Source organism: Labeo rohita, chromosome 15 (assembly GCF_022985175.1).
Source record: "Labeo rohita strain BAU-BD-2019 chromosome 15, IGBB_LRoh.1.0, whole genome shotgun sequence".
Lineage (NCBI taxonomy): Eukaryota > Metazoa > Chordata > Actinopteri > Cypriniformes > Cyprinidae > Labeo > Labeo rohita.
Window position 1 is genome coordinate 38,362,129 of NC_066883.1, and position 15,179 is coordinate 38,377,307.

At 35.4% G+C, this 15,179-nt stretch overlaps 1 protein-coding gene across 2 annotated transcripts in view; it reads right to left on the minus strand.

Moving 5' to 3' along the window:
• The window catches only part of inppl1a (inositol polyphosphate phosphatase-like 1a), a 39,077-nt gene extending 25,567 nt beyond the window's left edge, over positions 1–13,510 (minus strand). For both annotated transcript variants that reach the window (XM_051129994.1, XM_051129993.1), the window contains exons 1-2: positions 13,137–13,510; positions 1,096–1,159 (exon numbers count right to left, since the gene is read on the minus strand). In XM_051129994.1, coding sequence (XP_050985951.1) covers positions 1,096–1,159; positions 13,137–13,288 — 216 coding nt within the window. In that variant the 5' untranslated portion in view covers positions 13,289–13,510. The remainder of the gene's footprint in view (positions 1–1,095; positions 1,160–13,136) is intronic.
• Positions 13,511–15,179: the final 1,669 nt, after the last annotated feature.

Genomic DNA, 15,179 nt, shown 5'->3' on the forward strand with positions numbered 1-15,179 from the left:
CAGTCGAGGAAGAAGGGTCTTATCTAGCAAAACGATTGGTTATTTTCTAAAAAATAAAATTGCAATTTTATATACTTTTTAACCCTTAAACTCTGTGTGTTCTGACTCAAGACAGTTAGTGTATGTCGAAAAACTCCAATCGTATTTTCTCCCTCAACTTCAAACATCATCCTCCATCGCTGCAGAAGAACAGACACTGTGTTTGCAAAGTGAACATGCAAAGATCAAACACCCTTAACAAAAAAGGTAAAACAGTGATATAGGATGATTTTGAAGTTGAGGGAGAACATGAGATGGGAGTTTTTCCACATACACTAACTGACATGAACCGGAACAAAAACAGAGTTCAGGCAGAGTAAGACAAGACGAGCGTTTGACATTAAAAAGTATAAAAATTGTATTATTTTATGAAAATATTTTTATGATGGTTTCGCTAGATAAGACCCTTCTTCCTCGTCTGGGATCGTTTACAACCGCATTTGTGATCGTTTGAAGCTGCATTTTGGAAGTTCAAAATCGGGGCACCATATCAGTCCATTATATGGAGAAGAATGCTGAAATGTTTTTTTTTCAAAAAACAATTTCTTTACAACTGAAGACAGAAAGACATGAACATTGTGGATGACAAGGGGGTGAGTACATTATCTGTAAATTTCTGTTCTGGAAGTGAACTTCTGCTTTAATTAATTTTTTTTAAATAGTTCTGTAAAAATGAAAAGGAAGAACAAATGCTCACTTGAGCTCAGATGACTGGTGAGTCTCGTGTGTGTGTGTGTGTGTGTGTGTGTGTGTGTGTCAGACAGACAGATAGGAGACTCCTTGTGCATTGAGTGAGCTGAACTCAACAGCTGGTTCACAAGCTCGCACACACACACACACACACACACACACACACACACACACACTTACTTGTTTACTCATGTATGTAAATGAGCATGTTGCAGATGTCTACAGTTTCAATATGAAGCTTATTATGATGCATCACTAACACAATAAAAACATTACTGACTTAATTTATGAAACACTTCTAACTTTGAGGAACTCACTTCTGGAGAGTCACACACACACACACAAAGATACACACACTCTCTGTACCTGCACCGCCAGGAAGTTCTCCTCATCAGGCAGGATCCTGTATGTGTGAACATGCTTCTGAAACCTAGAGAGACAGACATGGAAACAGAGAGCGATTTATCATGTGGAAGAAACGAAACCAGGTCAGTGGTTCCACACACACACACACACACACACACACACAGAGTCTGATTTTCATGCTTGGCTCAAATTTTCACTCTGTCTGCAGCGTCTGAAACAAAAGTGTGTGTGTGTGTCTGTGTGAACTACAAACCTGTTAATGTCAGTCAAACACACAGCCTGTTTATGATGTGTGTACTACACACACACACACACTTCTTAATAATAAACACTACAAACCAACCCACACACTAACCATAACCAGAAAAGAAAACACTGCACTTCAGTTAAACACAAAAACAATCACTGTACATTTAAACATTGTTTTTACTAACAAGGACATTATGAAAACATTAACTAAAAATAAAACTATTTAAAAAAAAATAAAACATTTTTGTGAACCTAAAACAAACATATTAGATGAAAAACTTAGAATTAAAAGTGAAACTGGAAAAAAAAAAAAAAAAAAAAAAAAAAAAACGTACTGAAAAATAAATAAATAAATAAATAAAATTGTAAAAATAAAAAATGGCAAAAGCACATAAAATTACCAAAAATTTGTGCTGGGCAACAACCGCATTTGTGATATATATATATATATACATATATTTTTTTTTACACAATACACATATATTATGTACACAAAAACTTTTAATCGTAATCATTGCCCAGCACTACTAAAAATGTAACAAAAATTAAACAGAAAATAAAAGCCACTTTAAAATATGCATTCAAAATAATAAATAATAGTAAAATAACACTGATGGGGACACATTTGTTAAGGTTCAAATGGATAACGTAGACACACATGCTCATGTTGTTTTGACTAACAAATCCATGAGTGTGTGTGGGTGTGTTTTGTGTGTGTGTGTGTGTGTGCGCGTGTTTTTTGTAGATCCAGAAACACGGACAGAAATCTAAAAACCAAATCATTTGATAAGCAAACTCTGTGTGTGTGAGAGACAGAGTTCTTCAAAACATGTTTGAAAACAAGTTGATTCTGTATATTTGAAAATATATGATAAAAGCATCAGTCTATCTGCCTGTGTGTGTGTGTGTGTGTGTCCATCTCTAGGAACAGGAAGTAGAACAGAGAGACTGACATGAAGAGGGAAAGTGAGAAACGGACCCAGAGAGTGTGAATGTGTGTATGATGAAGCGTTTTTGAGTGTGTTTGGCCTCCACATCACAAAATACTATATGTGTGTGTGTGTCCTGAACTCTTCTGTGTTTAATATCTTCCTGTCTCATATTTGACACACACACACACACACACACAGTGCCAGCTGTGCGGCGTCTCTAAGTCATCATCAGTGTGTGCCAAAAGCCACGTCGCTATGACAACCACTACAGCGGCCCACGGGCCCTAACAGACAACAGACGTGTGTGTGTGTGTTTTAAAAGGTCAGTATAATAAAAGAGAGAAACCTCCATAAACACTCATATACACACTGAGCCACAGACTGGAGTTAAAAATGAGGCAACTGGCTGCGTCTTGGAGCTTCCTCAACTTCAAAAGTTGCAGACTAATTTTGAAACACAAACTGGTTGTTCAAACTGCCGTTTTAAGTTAAATGAACTTTCCTCAGCAAGTAACCAGCTACGGAATGTTTTTTAAGTCATATATTTATGTTAGGACTAGGGCTGTCAGTTTAACATATTAATTGTTTAGTTATGAAAAATAACGTGATTAAAATATTTTAACACACTGGCCCCGCCCCCAGACCTGTACGTCATCTTATTCAATTTTCAATTCAATTCAATTTTGACAAATATATGATATATATATATATATATATATATCACATGGGTAGCAAGAGCAATATGACACCGGTGCTGAGTTTACCGATCTATCACAAGCTTAAATGTGATTTTATGCAACAAAAAGTTGATATTGTGTTATATTTTGAACATAATACAATGTGTTTTTGCTCAATTTTGCAGAACATATTACATTTGAAGCCACAGCAGAATTGTTGCACGTAGTTTCTGAATGAATCCACGTTTTGAACGAATCGTGTGAATCAATGATTCAAAAGCCTGTTCATAAAGAGAGCCGTTTACTTCATTCCTGAATGAATCAGCCGTTCGAACAAATTGCAGACATTTACCGCCACCTGCTGACAGATTTAAGTTCTTATTTAAAGAATTTTTTTAAGAAAACTTTCTTTTGTGGAACATGAACGAAGGTATTTTCAAAGACTGTTGGTAACAAAGCTGTTTTAATTACCAGTGATGACTTACATCATATGAACAAAAATACTGAGATGTTTCTGGAAAGATCTTCTTTTCCATAGTTTACGTTAGCCCGTTGCAGCCTAAATGTTTATGTGTAATAAATTCTATTTTGAATCAAATAAAATAAATTTTATTAAACAAATTATTTTTTGCTAAAGCTACACTGTAAAAAACAATTTGTTGAGTCAACTTAAAATAATTTGTAACCTGGCTGGCTTAAAATTTTAAGTTCAGTCAACTCAAAAACAGTTTATTCAACTTGAAATGTTAAATTATACTAAGTGACAACTTAGATATTTGAGTTGAATCAACTTTAAATTTTAAGGCAGCTGGGTTACTTACCCATCTGTTAAGTTTAGCAAACACAAATATCAATATAAGTTGTTACTTGGTACAACTTAACATTTCAAGTTGACTAAACTTATTTTAGTTGACTGAACTTAAAATTTTAAGGCAGCAGGGTAACAAATTATTTTAACTAACTCAACAAATTGTGTTTTTTATTTTTTACAGTGTACTTTTTGTAATGTTTGTTTGATGCTTTACACAACAATGACTTTACATTTTTTTGGGGAGTAATTTGTCAATTTGATGTGCGATTAATTAGATTAATTAATCGAAACACCATGTAATTACTTAGATTAAACATTTTAATCGACTGACAGCCCTAGTTAGGATAAAATGTTCCTAAAGTAATGGAGCATTTTTACAACTGTACTTTTTTAGATGTTGGACCACTCCGTAGCAAAAAGTAGCGTTTGTGCTATTTTTATGAAGTATTATTGTTATTAGTGCTATTGTTGTTATTATGTGTTATTAATCTGAGAACACCTTCAAACTACAAACGCTGGACGCTTACAAAATGTTAACATTATTATCATCACTGGTCTCTGCTAAATGCAACTATATGGCATGAAGATATTGAGATATTCTAAACTGTAAAGCTGAGTCAGTGTGTATTTGTGAATAAATCTGACTGGTGAATCACGAGTCCAGACGCTTTCGTACATCAGCACAAAGACAAACGCTTCCCGTTTCTACCGACAGCAGCAGGATCTCGGCGTCTGAACGAGGGTTTTTATAGACACACTGACAGATGAGATGAACAGACACACACACACACACACACACACACACACACACACACTGATAGAAAACAGCAAAAGGAAACACTGCAAACTCAAGTGGGTGTGCTTGACCACAGACAGAAAAAGCCTGTCGAGTCCTCCCTGGATAATTTCAGTTTGAGCTGCTGAAAGTCTGAAAATCTGATCTCACACACAAATACACACAAACACACATGTGAGGGTGTAGGAGTGAGGATTTCTTATAGATGCTTTTGATTTCATGTTAAGATAATAATATTTGCTCAGTAATGGAGTGAATGGGTGCAGTCCAAACAGCTGATAAAAACATCAGAATTTATAATACAAGTAATCCACACCACTCCAGTCCATCAGTTAACATCTTGAGATAAAAGCTGAAACAAATCCATCAAGATGTTTTTAACGTCTAGAAAATGAGTCTATAAACCATAATAACGCTTCCTCTAGTGGAAAAGTCCATCTCCTGTTGTCTCTCACATCAAAATAGAGCTGTTTTAACTTGTAAACGGTGCTTGGTCTGTGCAGATTTCTCTCCTGATTCAGACCAGACTACTTTTGCACTGAAGGAAGTGTTATTATGGATTATGGGCTCAATGTATTTTAGTTAAAAATGTCTTAACGATGGATTTGTTTTAGCTTTTGTCTTCTAAAGATTGTACTTGTGGATTATTGTGTTTTTTATCAGCTGTTTGGCTCTCATTCTGACGGCACCCATTCACATCCACTGGTGAGACACTGATGGAATGACACACTTCTACAAATCTGATGAACCAACAAATTCATCTTTATCTTGGATGATCTGAGGGTGACTACATTTGAGTGTGCAGTGAATGGGTGCCGTCAGAGTGAGAGTCCAAACAGCTGATAAAAACATCACAATAATCCACAAGTAATCCACACCACTCCAGTCCATCAGTTAACATCATAAACAAATTTTAGTTTTTAAATAAAATACCATTATGCATAATCCAGAGAAAAAACACATCACATCAAAATCCAGCCACATATTTGTTTAGAGCAGTTTTGGCTTGTAAACGGTGCTTGATCTGTGCAGATTTCTCTCCTGATTTAGACCAGACCACTTTTGCACTATTATTATGGATTATGGACTCAATGTATTTTAGTTAAAAATGTCTTAACGATGGATTTGTTTCAGCTTTTGTCTTCTCAAGATGTGAACTGATGGACTGGAGTGGTGTGGATTACTTGTGGTTTATTGTGATGTTTTTATCAGCTGTTTCAACTCTCATTCTGACGGCACCCATTCACTGCAAAGTCAAATGTAGTCACCCTCAGATCATCCAAGATAAAGATGAATTTGTTGGTTCATCAGATTAGTAGAAATGTGTCATTCCATCAGTGTCTCACCAATGGATGTGAATGGGTGCCGTCAGAGTCCAAACAGCCTATAAAGACATCACAATAATTTACAAGTAATCCACACAACTCTAGTCCATCAGTTAATCTTGAAAAATCCATCACCGAGACGTTTTTAACTAAAATACATAATCCATAATAACACTTCCTCCAGTGAAGAAGTGGTCTGGTCTGAATCAGGAGAGAAATCTGCACAGATCAAGCACCATTCACAAGTCTTTTGTCTTCTCAAGATGTGAACTGATGGACTGGAGTGGTGTGGATTACTTGTGGATTATTGTGATGTTTTTATCAGCTGTCTGGACTCTCATTCTGACGGCACCCATTCACATCCATTGGTGAGACTGATGGAATGACACATTTCTACAAATCTGATGAAGAAACACTCATCCTAATCTTGGATGGCTGCATTTTCATTTTTGGGTGAACTATTCCTTTAACACACTGACCTGCACTAACATCATTAATTCAACCAAATGTATCCTGCAATTACTGACTGACCTGACTGTGGTCAAACACACCCACGTCCACATCACTTTCCTGTTTATGCAAACACACGACAAACCTCAGAGAACACACACCTGTGCAAAAACTCTGGATTCCTTGTTTTTATTACTGATATGAACAAAGGTGCGTGAAAGCATTTACTTCACAGGTAAAAAAAACTCGGTGAATCAACACTTGAAAATTCTCAAACTTCTCAGTTTTTGTAATTCACATTCTGAAGCATTCATATTACTGTAATTCAGTTTTTATCTAGAGTTTCTTGCACACAGAGTCTATCGCCTATATTGTCCACTGCATCTGTTAAACGCGTCCTCTACTGTCCCGTAGACGCCTGAGGAAGAGATTTTACGACTCACAAAGCCAAAAGATGGAAAACGCCACTCGATGCCAAAACTCAAGACGCTGAAGACTCGTTTGGAATCCACGGAAACTTTAGCGGATTCATGCGTGACACACTAAAATTCTCCTGCTATTTTTACACTTGTGTGTTTGACTAGAAACACTAAACAATTTAGCAAACAATGCAGAAAGAAACACTTTACTGCTGACAAGAGTTTCAAGAGATTCTCAGCTTTCTGAGGAATAAGCGACTGTGAGCTGTTTGTGCAAACCTCAACATAAAAATCATATTTGAAAAATACTTGAAGGAACATAAACTTAATTAAAATACAATAGAGCTGCAAAACGATTAGTCACGATTAATCGATTCAAAATAAAAGCTTATGTTTGCATACCGTATGTGTGTGTACTGTTCATATTTATTATTGATATATAAATACACACAAATACATGTACATATTAAGGAAAATGTGTTAGATTTCTATGTACATGTATATTTATATATAATATAAATTATATACAAGTGTTTACATACAAATACATAATACAAATATATTTAATATAATATACAATATTATTAAAACACATTTTTTAAAATACAACGCGTGTGTGTGTGTGTGTGTATATATATATATATATATATATATATATATATACACATACATATATATACACATAAATATACACAGTACACACACATATAGTATGCAAACATAAACTTTTATTTTGAATTGATTAATCGTGACTAATTGTTTTGTGGCCAAAAAATTCTATATATATGTGTGTGTGTGTGTGTGTATTTTTATTTCATTGCAAAGCATTTCAAAACATATTTCATTTAGTTTATGTACTAAACTAAACTTAAACTCAAAAAAAAGGAATTACAATTATATAAACATTTAAATACAACAAAATGTAATATAAAAAAATGACATAAATGACTAAATTAGCCATATTACTTAAGTTTTAAGTCATTTTAACATGGAACTACTTAAAAATACAACTAAAAATAATAAAATAAAAAATTATAATAAAAAATAATAAAATAATGAAAACTATAAGAGTAAGTAACACTGGATCAGGATGAATCTTTGCACATCCTCATTTTTGTTTGAATGTTTGCATGCAGATTTAATCTAATGAGAAACACGATTTTCCACAAACAAGAAAGAATTAAAAAATATAAGATATTGAAAGCAGCGGCCTTATTTCCTGTGAGAACACTTGATAGCTCTGTGATAGGGCTGTTTAAGACGTTGCTCACTAGTGCTAGCACTGATAGTGGTGTGATTAAACCTCTAGCCGTAAACAGTAAAGTTAAGTGTGTAAGTGCATCATTTGTGCATTTATAAATGCTTCCTGAAATCGTGTGCTGTTGAGGAGAGCTGCGATGTTGTTGTAAGTGATCAGATGTTTTGCATGGTCAAACACTACTCACATTTCCTTCAGAACATGTAAAACTCAGGGAAACACGTGTTTGGCTCCTCTAGGAGTGTTTGGCAAAAACAAAGAAGCTCAGACACACATGCTCTGTTTCTCACAGCTGGCATGAGAAACGCACCAACTGCTTAAAATAGTTCATCTGTTGTGCCAGTCCACACACACGCAAGCGTGTTGTGGCTCGAGGTATCCCAGCATGCATGTGTCGAGGATCTCCCCACGTCTGTACGGAACGTTTCATACCAACAGCGCCGTCGCTCAGAAATGTGAGCGTGTTGTGACGCGTTCGCCGTGGTAAAAACAGCCCTCACAAAACACTCACACGTCCAAACACTCTTCGGACGAGCACCATCAACACACACATCATGAGGAGCTCAGATAAACACGAATCACACACAAACAATCCAATCAGAAACTAACTGGGTTTTGCTAACATTCTCATTAAGTTATGAAAATGTTACTTTTGAATGTCCTCTGAAAATTCTAAAACAATTAGTAACATTTAAAAAAATGTTCCATGAATGATGTATTAGTAACATTTTTGTGCAACATTTTGAGAACATTTTAAAGACCAATGAATGTTCTATTAACATTATTGGAAGAATATTTGTACGATTGAGAGAACCCTGTCAGAATCTTTTGAGAATGTTCTTTGTTTGCTTGGATGTGACTGTGTCATTTACAGTGTTGTGGGTAACGCATTGCTAACGTAATCAGATTACTTTTTTCAAGTACCTAGGAAATAAACGCATTACTTTTTAATTTACAAGAAAATACTTTTTTTAATAAAATAAGTAACGGCAGTTACTTTTTTCCTTATTTATTGACTGACTAGTCTCCTGTTGCCATGTTGAGAGAAATCGGAAGTACAGAGGTGTAGTGTGAACATGATGAAACTGTAGTACTAGACTAAAGGTGATCTCATCTCATTTAGTCACCTCACTTGCAAAAAAAAAAAAAAAAAACAGATTCAGTGTTCATCAAAATGAATAAAAACCCATTTTATTAACCAGTGTCTTTGCTGCTGAGCTTTGATGATCCAGTTCAACCGTACTAATAAGAAAAAATGACTTCAGATAAACTATTTGTGCTTCATTGTTTTTTTAATTGAAGAGTGTTGAACTTTCTTCTTCTGTGTTCTATTGTACAGATGTGCATTTACTTTTCGTTCAGCCTGAGGCTGATTCATTTTACTTTTAGCTGTGAAAGGGCTTTTACATTTGCTATTTATATTAAAAACAAACAAGCATGCCCTGCCCAGATTTAAAAAGCAATGCAAAAGTTACACAAAAATAATGTAACGCATTTCTTTCCATAAAATGTAACTAAGTAACTTAATTAGTTACTTTTTTTTTCTTTTTTTTTCAAGTAACGCAGTATTGTAATGCATTACTTTTTAAAGTAGCATCCTCCACAGCTGGTCATTTAGTGAATCTCATTAAAACACATCCAATACAAACAGGCAGAAAAATCAAATAAATGATTTGGTTCTTGACAGGCCTAAGTTGAGATGCAAGTTTGGGGTCTGAGATGTGAGATTCAGCCTTTAATTCTCTAGCAGTTTTGGGGAAAGTTACTTTTAAAAGTAATGCGTTACAATACTGCGTTACGTCCTAAAAAAGTAGCTAATTATGTTATTTAGTTACTTTTTATGGAAAATAATGCGTTACGTTACTTTTGCGTTACTTTCTAATCTGGGCAGGGCTTGCTTGTTTGTTTTTAATATAAAAAGTTCTATTTTAAGCAACAGATATTCTATTTTTTCTATTTTTATCAATTTTAATGTAAAAGTCCTTTCACACCTAAAAGTGAAATGAATCAGCCTCAGGCTGAAGGAAAAGTAAATTCATGTCTGTACAGTAGAACACAGAAGAAGAAAATTCAACACACTTCAGCAATAAAAAACAGAAGCACAAATGTTAGTTTATCTAAAGTCATTTTTCTTATTAGTATGGTTGAACTGGATCATCAAAGCTCAGCAGTAAAGACACTGGTTAAAAATGGGATTAAATGCATTAAAGGATGTTTGAGTTATTAACATATAATTATTGCAGGTTCGCGTCATATTCTGAGTTGCATTTCACTGTTTTAATTTTGATGAACACTGAATCTGTTTTGTTTTTTTGCAAGTGAGATGAGTAAATGAGATGAGTTCACCTTTAGTCTAGTACTACAGTTTCATCATGTTCACATCACGCCTCTGTACTTCCGATTTCTCTCAACATGGGGACAGGAGACTAGTCAGTCAATAAATAAGGAAAAAAGTAACTGGTGTTACTTATTGGAAAAAGTAACTAATTAAACTAAATAAAAAGAAATGCCCTCTTCCTAGTTACTTGAAACAAATAATCTGAATACATAAGTTACGTTACTACTAATGCATTACCCACAACACTGATCTCGAGCTCTAGGAACCAAAACACTGACCTGAATAAATCAAACATCAACTTCATTCATCACCAAAGACTCATATATTTCTGACACAAACATGCTGTTAAAGAGCATTAAAGTCCGTTAGTGTGGTGTGTGGTGTGTTCTGATGGAAACACACGTGACCACAAAACACACACAAACATCCATAGACAGACACCGGCCTTTGAGCTCAACATCACAATACAGAGGAAACCCTCGCTTCTCTTAAAACACGTCCACATTATGCTGATGTGTGTGTGAAATCTTACAGTATATGCTGATACCAAGGTACAGAGAGTCATATACCATGGTATTCCTGTTCCAAGAGCATTTTCCTAAGGTTCCCATTAAGTTACGAAAACATCTGAATGCTTTCTGAATATTCAAAACATTTTTTTTTATTTTGCATCATGTGATTGTATCATTTTGCAAACATTTAAGGAATGTTACTTTCGCATGTTCTCTGAACGTTCTGAAACATGGTAGTTACATTTAAAAAATGTAACATGAACATCCAACTGAAACATTTCTAGAAAAAATATATTTTATGAATGATGTACAAGTAACCTTTTTGTGCAAACATTTTGAGAACAATTTAAGGACCAAATGAATGATCTATTAACATTATTGGAAGAATGCCACTTGAGAATTATTTAGTAAATCTCCTAAAAACACATCCAATACAAAAAGGCTTCATTTGCATCTTAAAAAATTGAGTAAATGATTTCTTTCTTCTCATTTTGAGCTGAACAGGGCTCTTGACAAGCCTAAGTTGAGATGCAAACTTGAGGCCTGAGATGTGTGATTCAGCCTTTAATTCTCTAGTTCTAGAAACCAAAACACTGACTTGGAGAAATTAAACATCATGAATGGAAAAATCATACATTTCTGACACTAACGTGCCTTTAAAAACCAGTAAAAAGCGTTAAACCCTGTTAATGTGGCGTGTGATGTGTTCTGATGGAAACACACACACATGACCACAAAACACACGTACATCCACAGCGCAACACCGGCCTTTGAGCTCAACATCTCACATCTGAATAGAGAGGAAACCCTTGCTTCTCTTAAACGCCTCCACACTATACTGATGTGTGTGTGTGTGTTAACTCTTACAGTGCAGTATTATTGTGATATCAGGGTACAGCAATGGTAATGTTCCTATTAAGTAATGAAAACTTGTTGAAGTTGAAGGAACATTTAATTGTATCATTTTGCAAACATTACGGAATGTTACTTTCAAAGGTTCTTTGAACAAACAGTAACATTTAAACAATGTTAGACGAACTGAAACATTTCCCAAAAAAAAGTTCCTCGAATGATGTATCAGTAAAGTTTTGAGAACACTGTTAAAGATCCGATAACTCCGAATGAACCTTCTATTAACGCTACTGTGAGAATGTTTTCTCAGAACCTTGCCAGAACATTCCAAGAATGTTTTAACTAACAAGTAATGTTCTCAAAACTTCAGCTAACTTTTCGACTAATGAATTTCCAAGAATTTAGTAGATTTTAGTAGAATTTCCGAGATTAGTAACTATCCATTTTGCAATGTTTTGCTAATTTGTGTAATTCATGCAATGTCATCACGTTTTCATGCAATCGATTTGTGTTCCCACAGACGCTCAGGATTGCGGTGTCATGCTTACTTTTTCTACAAATTGTACGTGCATACAAATGTATATGAAATCTTGCAATATACTAACGTTTTCTCACTGGATCAGGTTAAAATTCTCATTCTCTTTCTCTTCAATGACCTTCACAGCCATGTGTGATTATTGCATACATTTTTTTTTTTTTTTACATTTTTACATTTATTTAAATTGAAAATGAATTGAAAATGCTTGCAAGGCCAAAATGAATCATTTGGACGCTGACTTGACCAATGAGTCAAGAAGAACCAACTCATGACAGTGAGTCGAACATTGCAATATCTTGCAAACCGCTTTCTCTTAACGTTTCTAGCAATGCAGTGATTTAGAACAGAGCATAACTAAAATCTGTATCCATAATGGAAAGTGCATTCACTTGTATTCCCTATTTCAGCCATCAGAATGCATGCTACCGTCCTGTTGGTCCATGTGGTTATTTTTATGCATGATGAGGTGGAGGTCACACTGGTCACGTGACCTCTGCGTGGCCAACTCCAAGTGTTTGGATTCTAAACTAGAACACTGAAGTGAACTTTACTGTACATAAACCCTCATGCGTTCTAACGCCAAACACGCGTTTTGAAACAATAACACAAAACAACACGCCTTGAGGTGCTCAAGCATAAAATCGAGCACTTAAACATTCTCCGCAACTTTTAAAGTCTCGAATATATATGCTGTAGCTTTATAAAACGCACGCAAACCGCTTGTTTCGCTTAACGCGACGCGACTGCAACGCTACTGTTACAAAGATGCGTCGCTGGACAGGGTGTGAAAGAAAGTTCACAAACACGCTCGTGCTGCAGTGAATCTCACGTGTTGTGGATATATAAAGCTGATGTGTGGGATAATAATAAAGCAGGGTTCTTACAGCACGCATAACGCGTAAGCGCCGTTCACGCTCTCGCTATCCCGCACCAGGAAACTCCCGTCCCGCCCGGCTCGAGCCAGCAGCTCCTCCGCCGCGGCGCGACTCAGATCCCGGTGATACCAGAGCGGCGGAGCGGGACTCGCGCCGGCCATCGCCGAATCCAAAAATCCTCCGAAACACGGTCCGGATCCGCTGCAAACGCCGCTCAGAAGCCGCGGGCCGCGCGCGTCAGCCGCACCGCTCGAGCGCTTCAAGTTTCAGAGTTTCTCCTGCTTTCCTGTTAGTTCCTGAAAATCCTCCATGAGAGAGAAAATACACACAGCAGCGCACATCCGACAGCAGGGGCGCGCACACGCACACACACACCACGCACCACACAAACGCGATATTAAGAGGCGAAAGTCACCGGGGCTAGTTGTCACGAGTCTTTTTAATGGATACTCGGTTATTTCTGTAGAAACTGGAAACTGAGCACATCCTGACCGCACGTCATTCAAATAGTCTGTCACTTATAAAAAAGTGAATAGAAAAAGTGCATACCAACCAACAGGAAACGCTCCCTACACGTTCTTAACCAACGTTCTTCCAGTAACGTTAATAAAACGCTTTTTTAAAGTGATCTGTCTTTAATGTGCTCGAAATGTTTGCACAAAACCTTATTGATACGTCATTTAGTAACATTTATAAATGTTGCTACTTGTTTCAGGACTTCAGAGAACATTCGAAAGTAACATTCTAATGATGTTTGCAAAATGACACAATGTTTCCGTAACAGTTTAAAAACTGGACGGTTAAATGTTTAAAATTCCTATGTTCTCCTAAGTTCTTAGCAGTGCATATTACTAATCGAAATTATGGAACATGTACATTACTTAATATCTTAATGGTTTTTGACAAAAAAGAAAAAATGATCATTTTGACCCATACAATGTATTGTTGGCAATTGCTAGAAATATACCTGTGATACTTAAGACTGGTTTTGTGCTCCAGGGTCACATTTATTTATTTATTGTTTGTGTAAGAAATATTCATTTTAATTTATATTAATATTAAATATTTAAATTATATTCACTAAATAATTACATTAAAATACTGTGTTTTTATTTTATTAGACAATGAAATAATTTTTTAATATTATTTTAACTGTCAGGCATACTGTTTTGTTGTTGTTTTCACAGTATGATGTTTGATGAATTATAAGCCTATTGAATTAAATTAGGGTCATTTTGAACCACACCGTGAAGATCAAGATGTGTGTCAGTGTGTTTATGTTCACTTTACTCAACAGGAACAATATAATATTGTCATTGTAGTTTGGAGGATAGAATTGAGAAAACAAGCATTTGTGTTGTGCTGGCATCCCAGTGATGGTAATAAACATCAGTACTGACAGATAAATAATTATGCAACACATTTGTGACCTTGGACAACAAAACCAGTCTTAAGTATCAAAGGTATATTTGTGGCAATAGTCAAAAATGCATTGAATGGGTCAAAATGATTGATTGTTCTTTTATGTTAAAAATCGTTAGGATATTAAGTAAAGATCATGTTCCATGAAGATATTTTGTACATTTCCTACCATAAATATATAAAACTTAATTTTTGATTAGTAACATGCATTGCTAAGAACTTTAAAGGTGATTTTCCCTCAGATTCCAGATTTCCAAATAGTTGTATCTCAGCCAAATATTGTCCTAACATAACAAACATACATCAATGGAAAGCTTATTTATTCAGATTTTAGTTCATGCATTAATCTCAATTTTAAAAAATTGACCCCTATGACTGATTTTGTGGTCACAATTGTGATGTGAATTTTCTATCAGATCATCTCTATGAGAGTGAAATTACATAGAAGTATCAGTGATTGTAGCTGCTGTGCAGTAACTAGATTGTGTATGATGCAACTGTTCGAGTGTTGTTCTGTCTAATAAGCCGTTTGAACCGCACTGTCCTTCCTGAGAACTGAACTCATGTGGCAAATGTTCACATGTTCTCCATGAGAAGTGTTAAATGAGTAATAATCACTGTGGTTTGAGC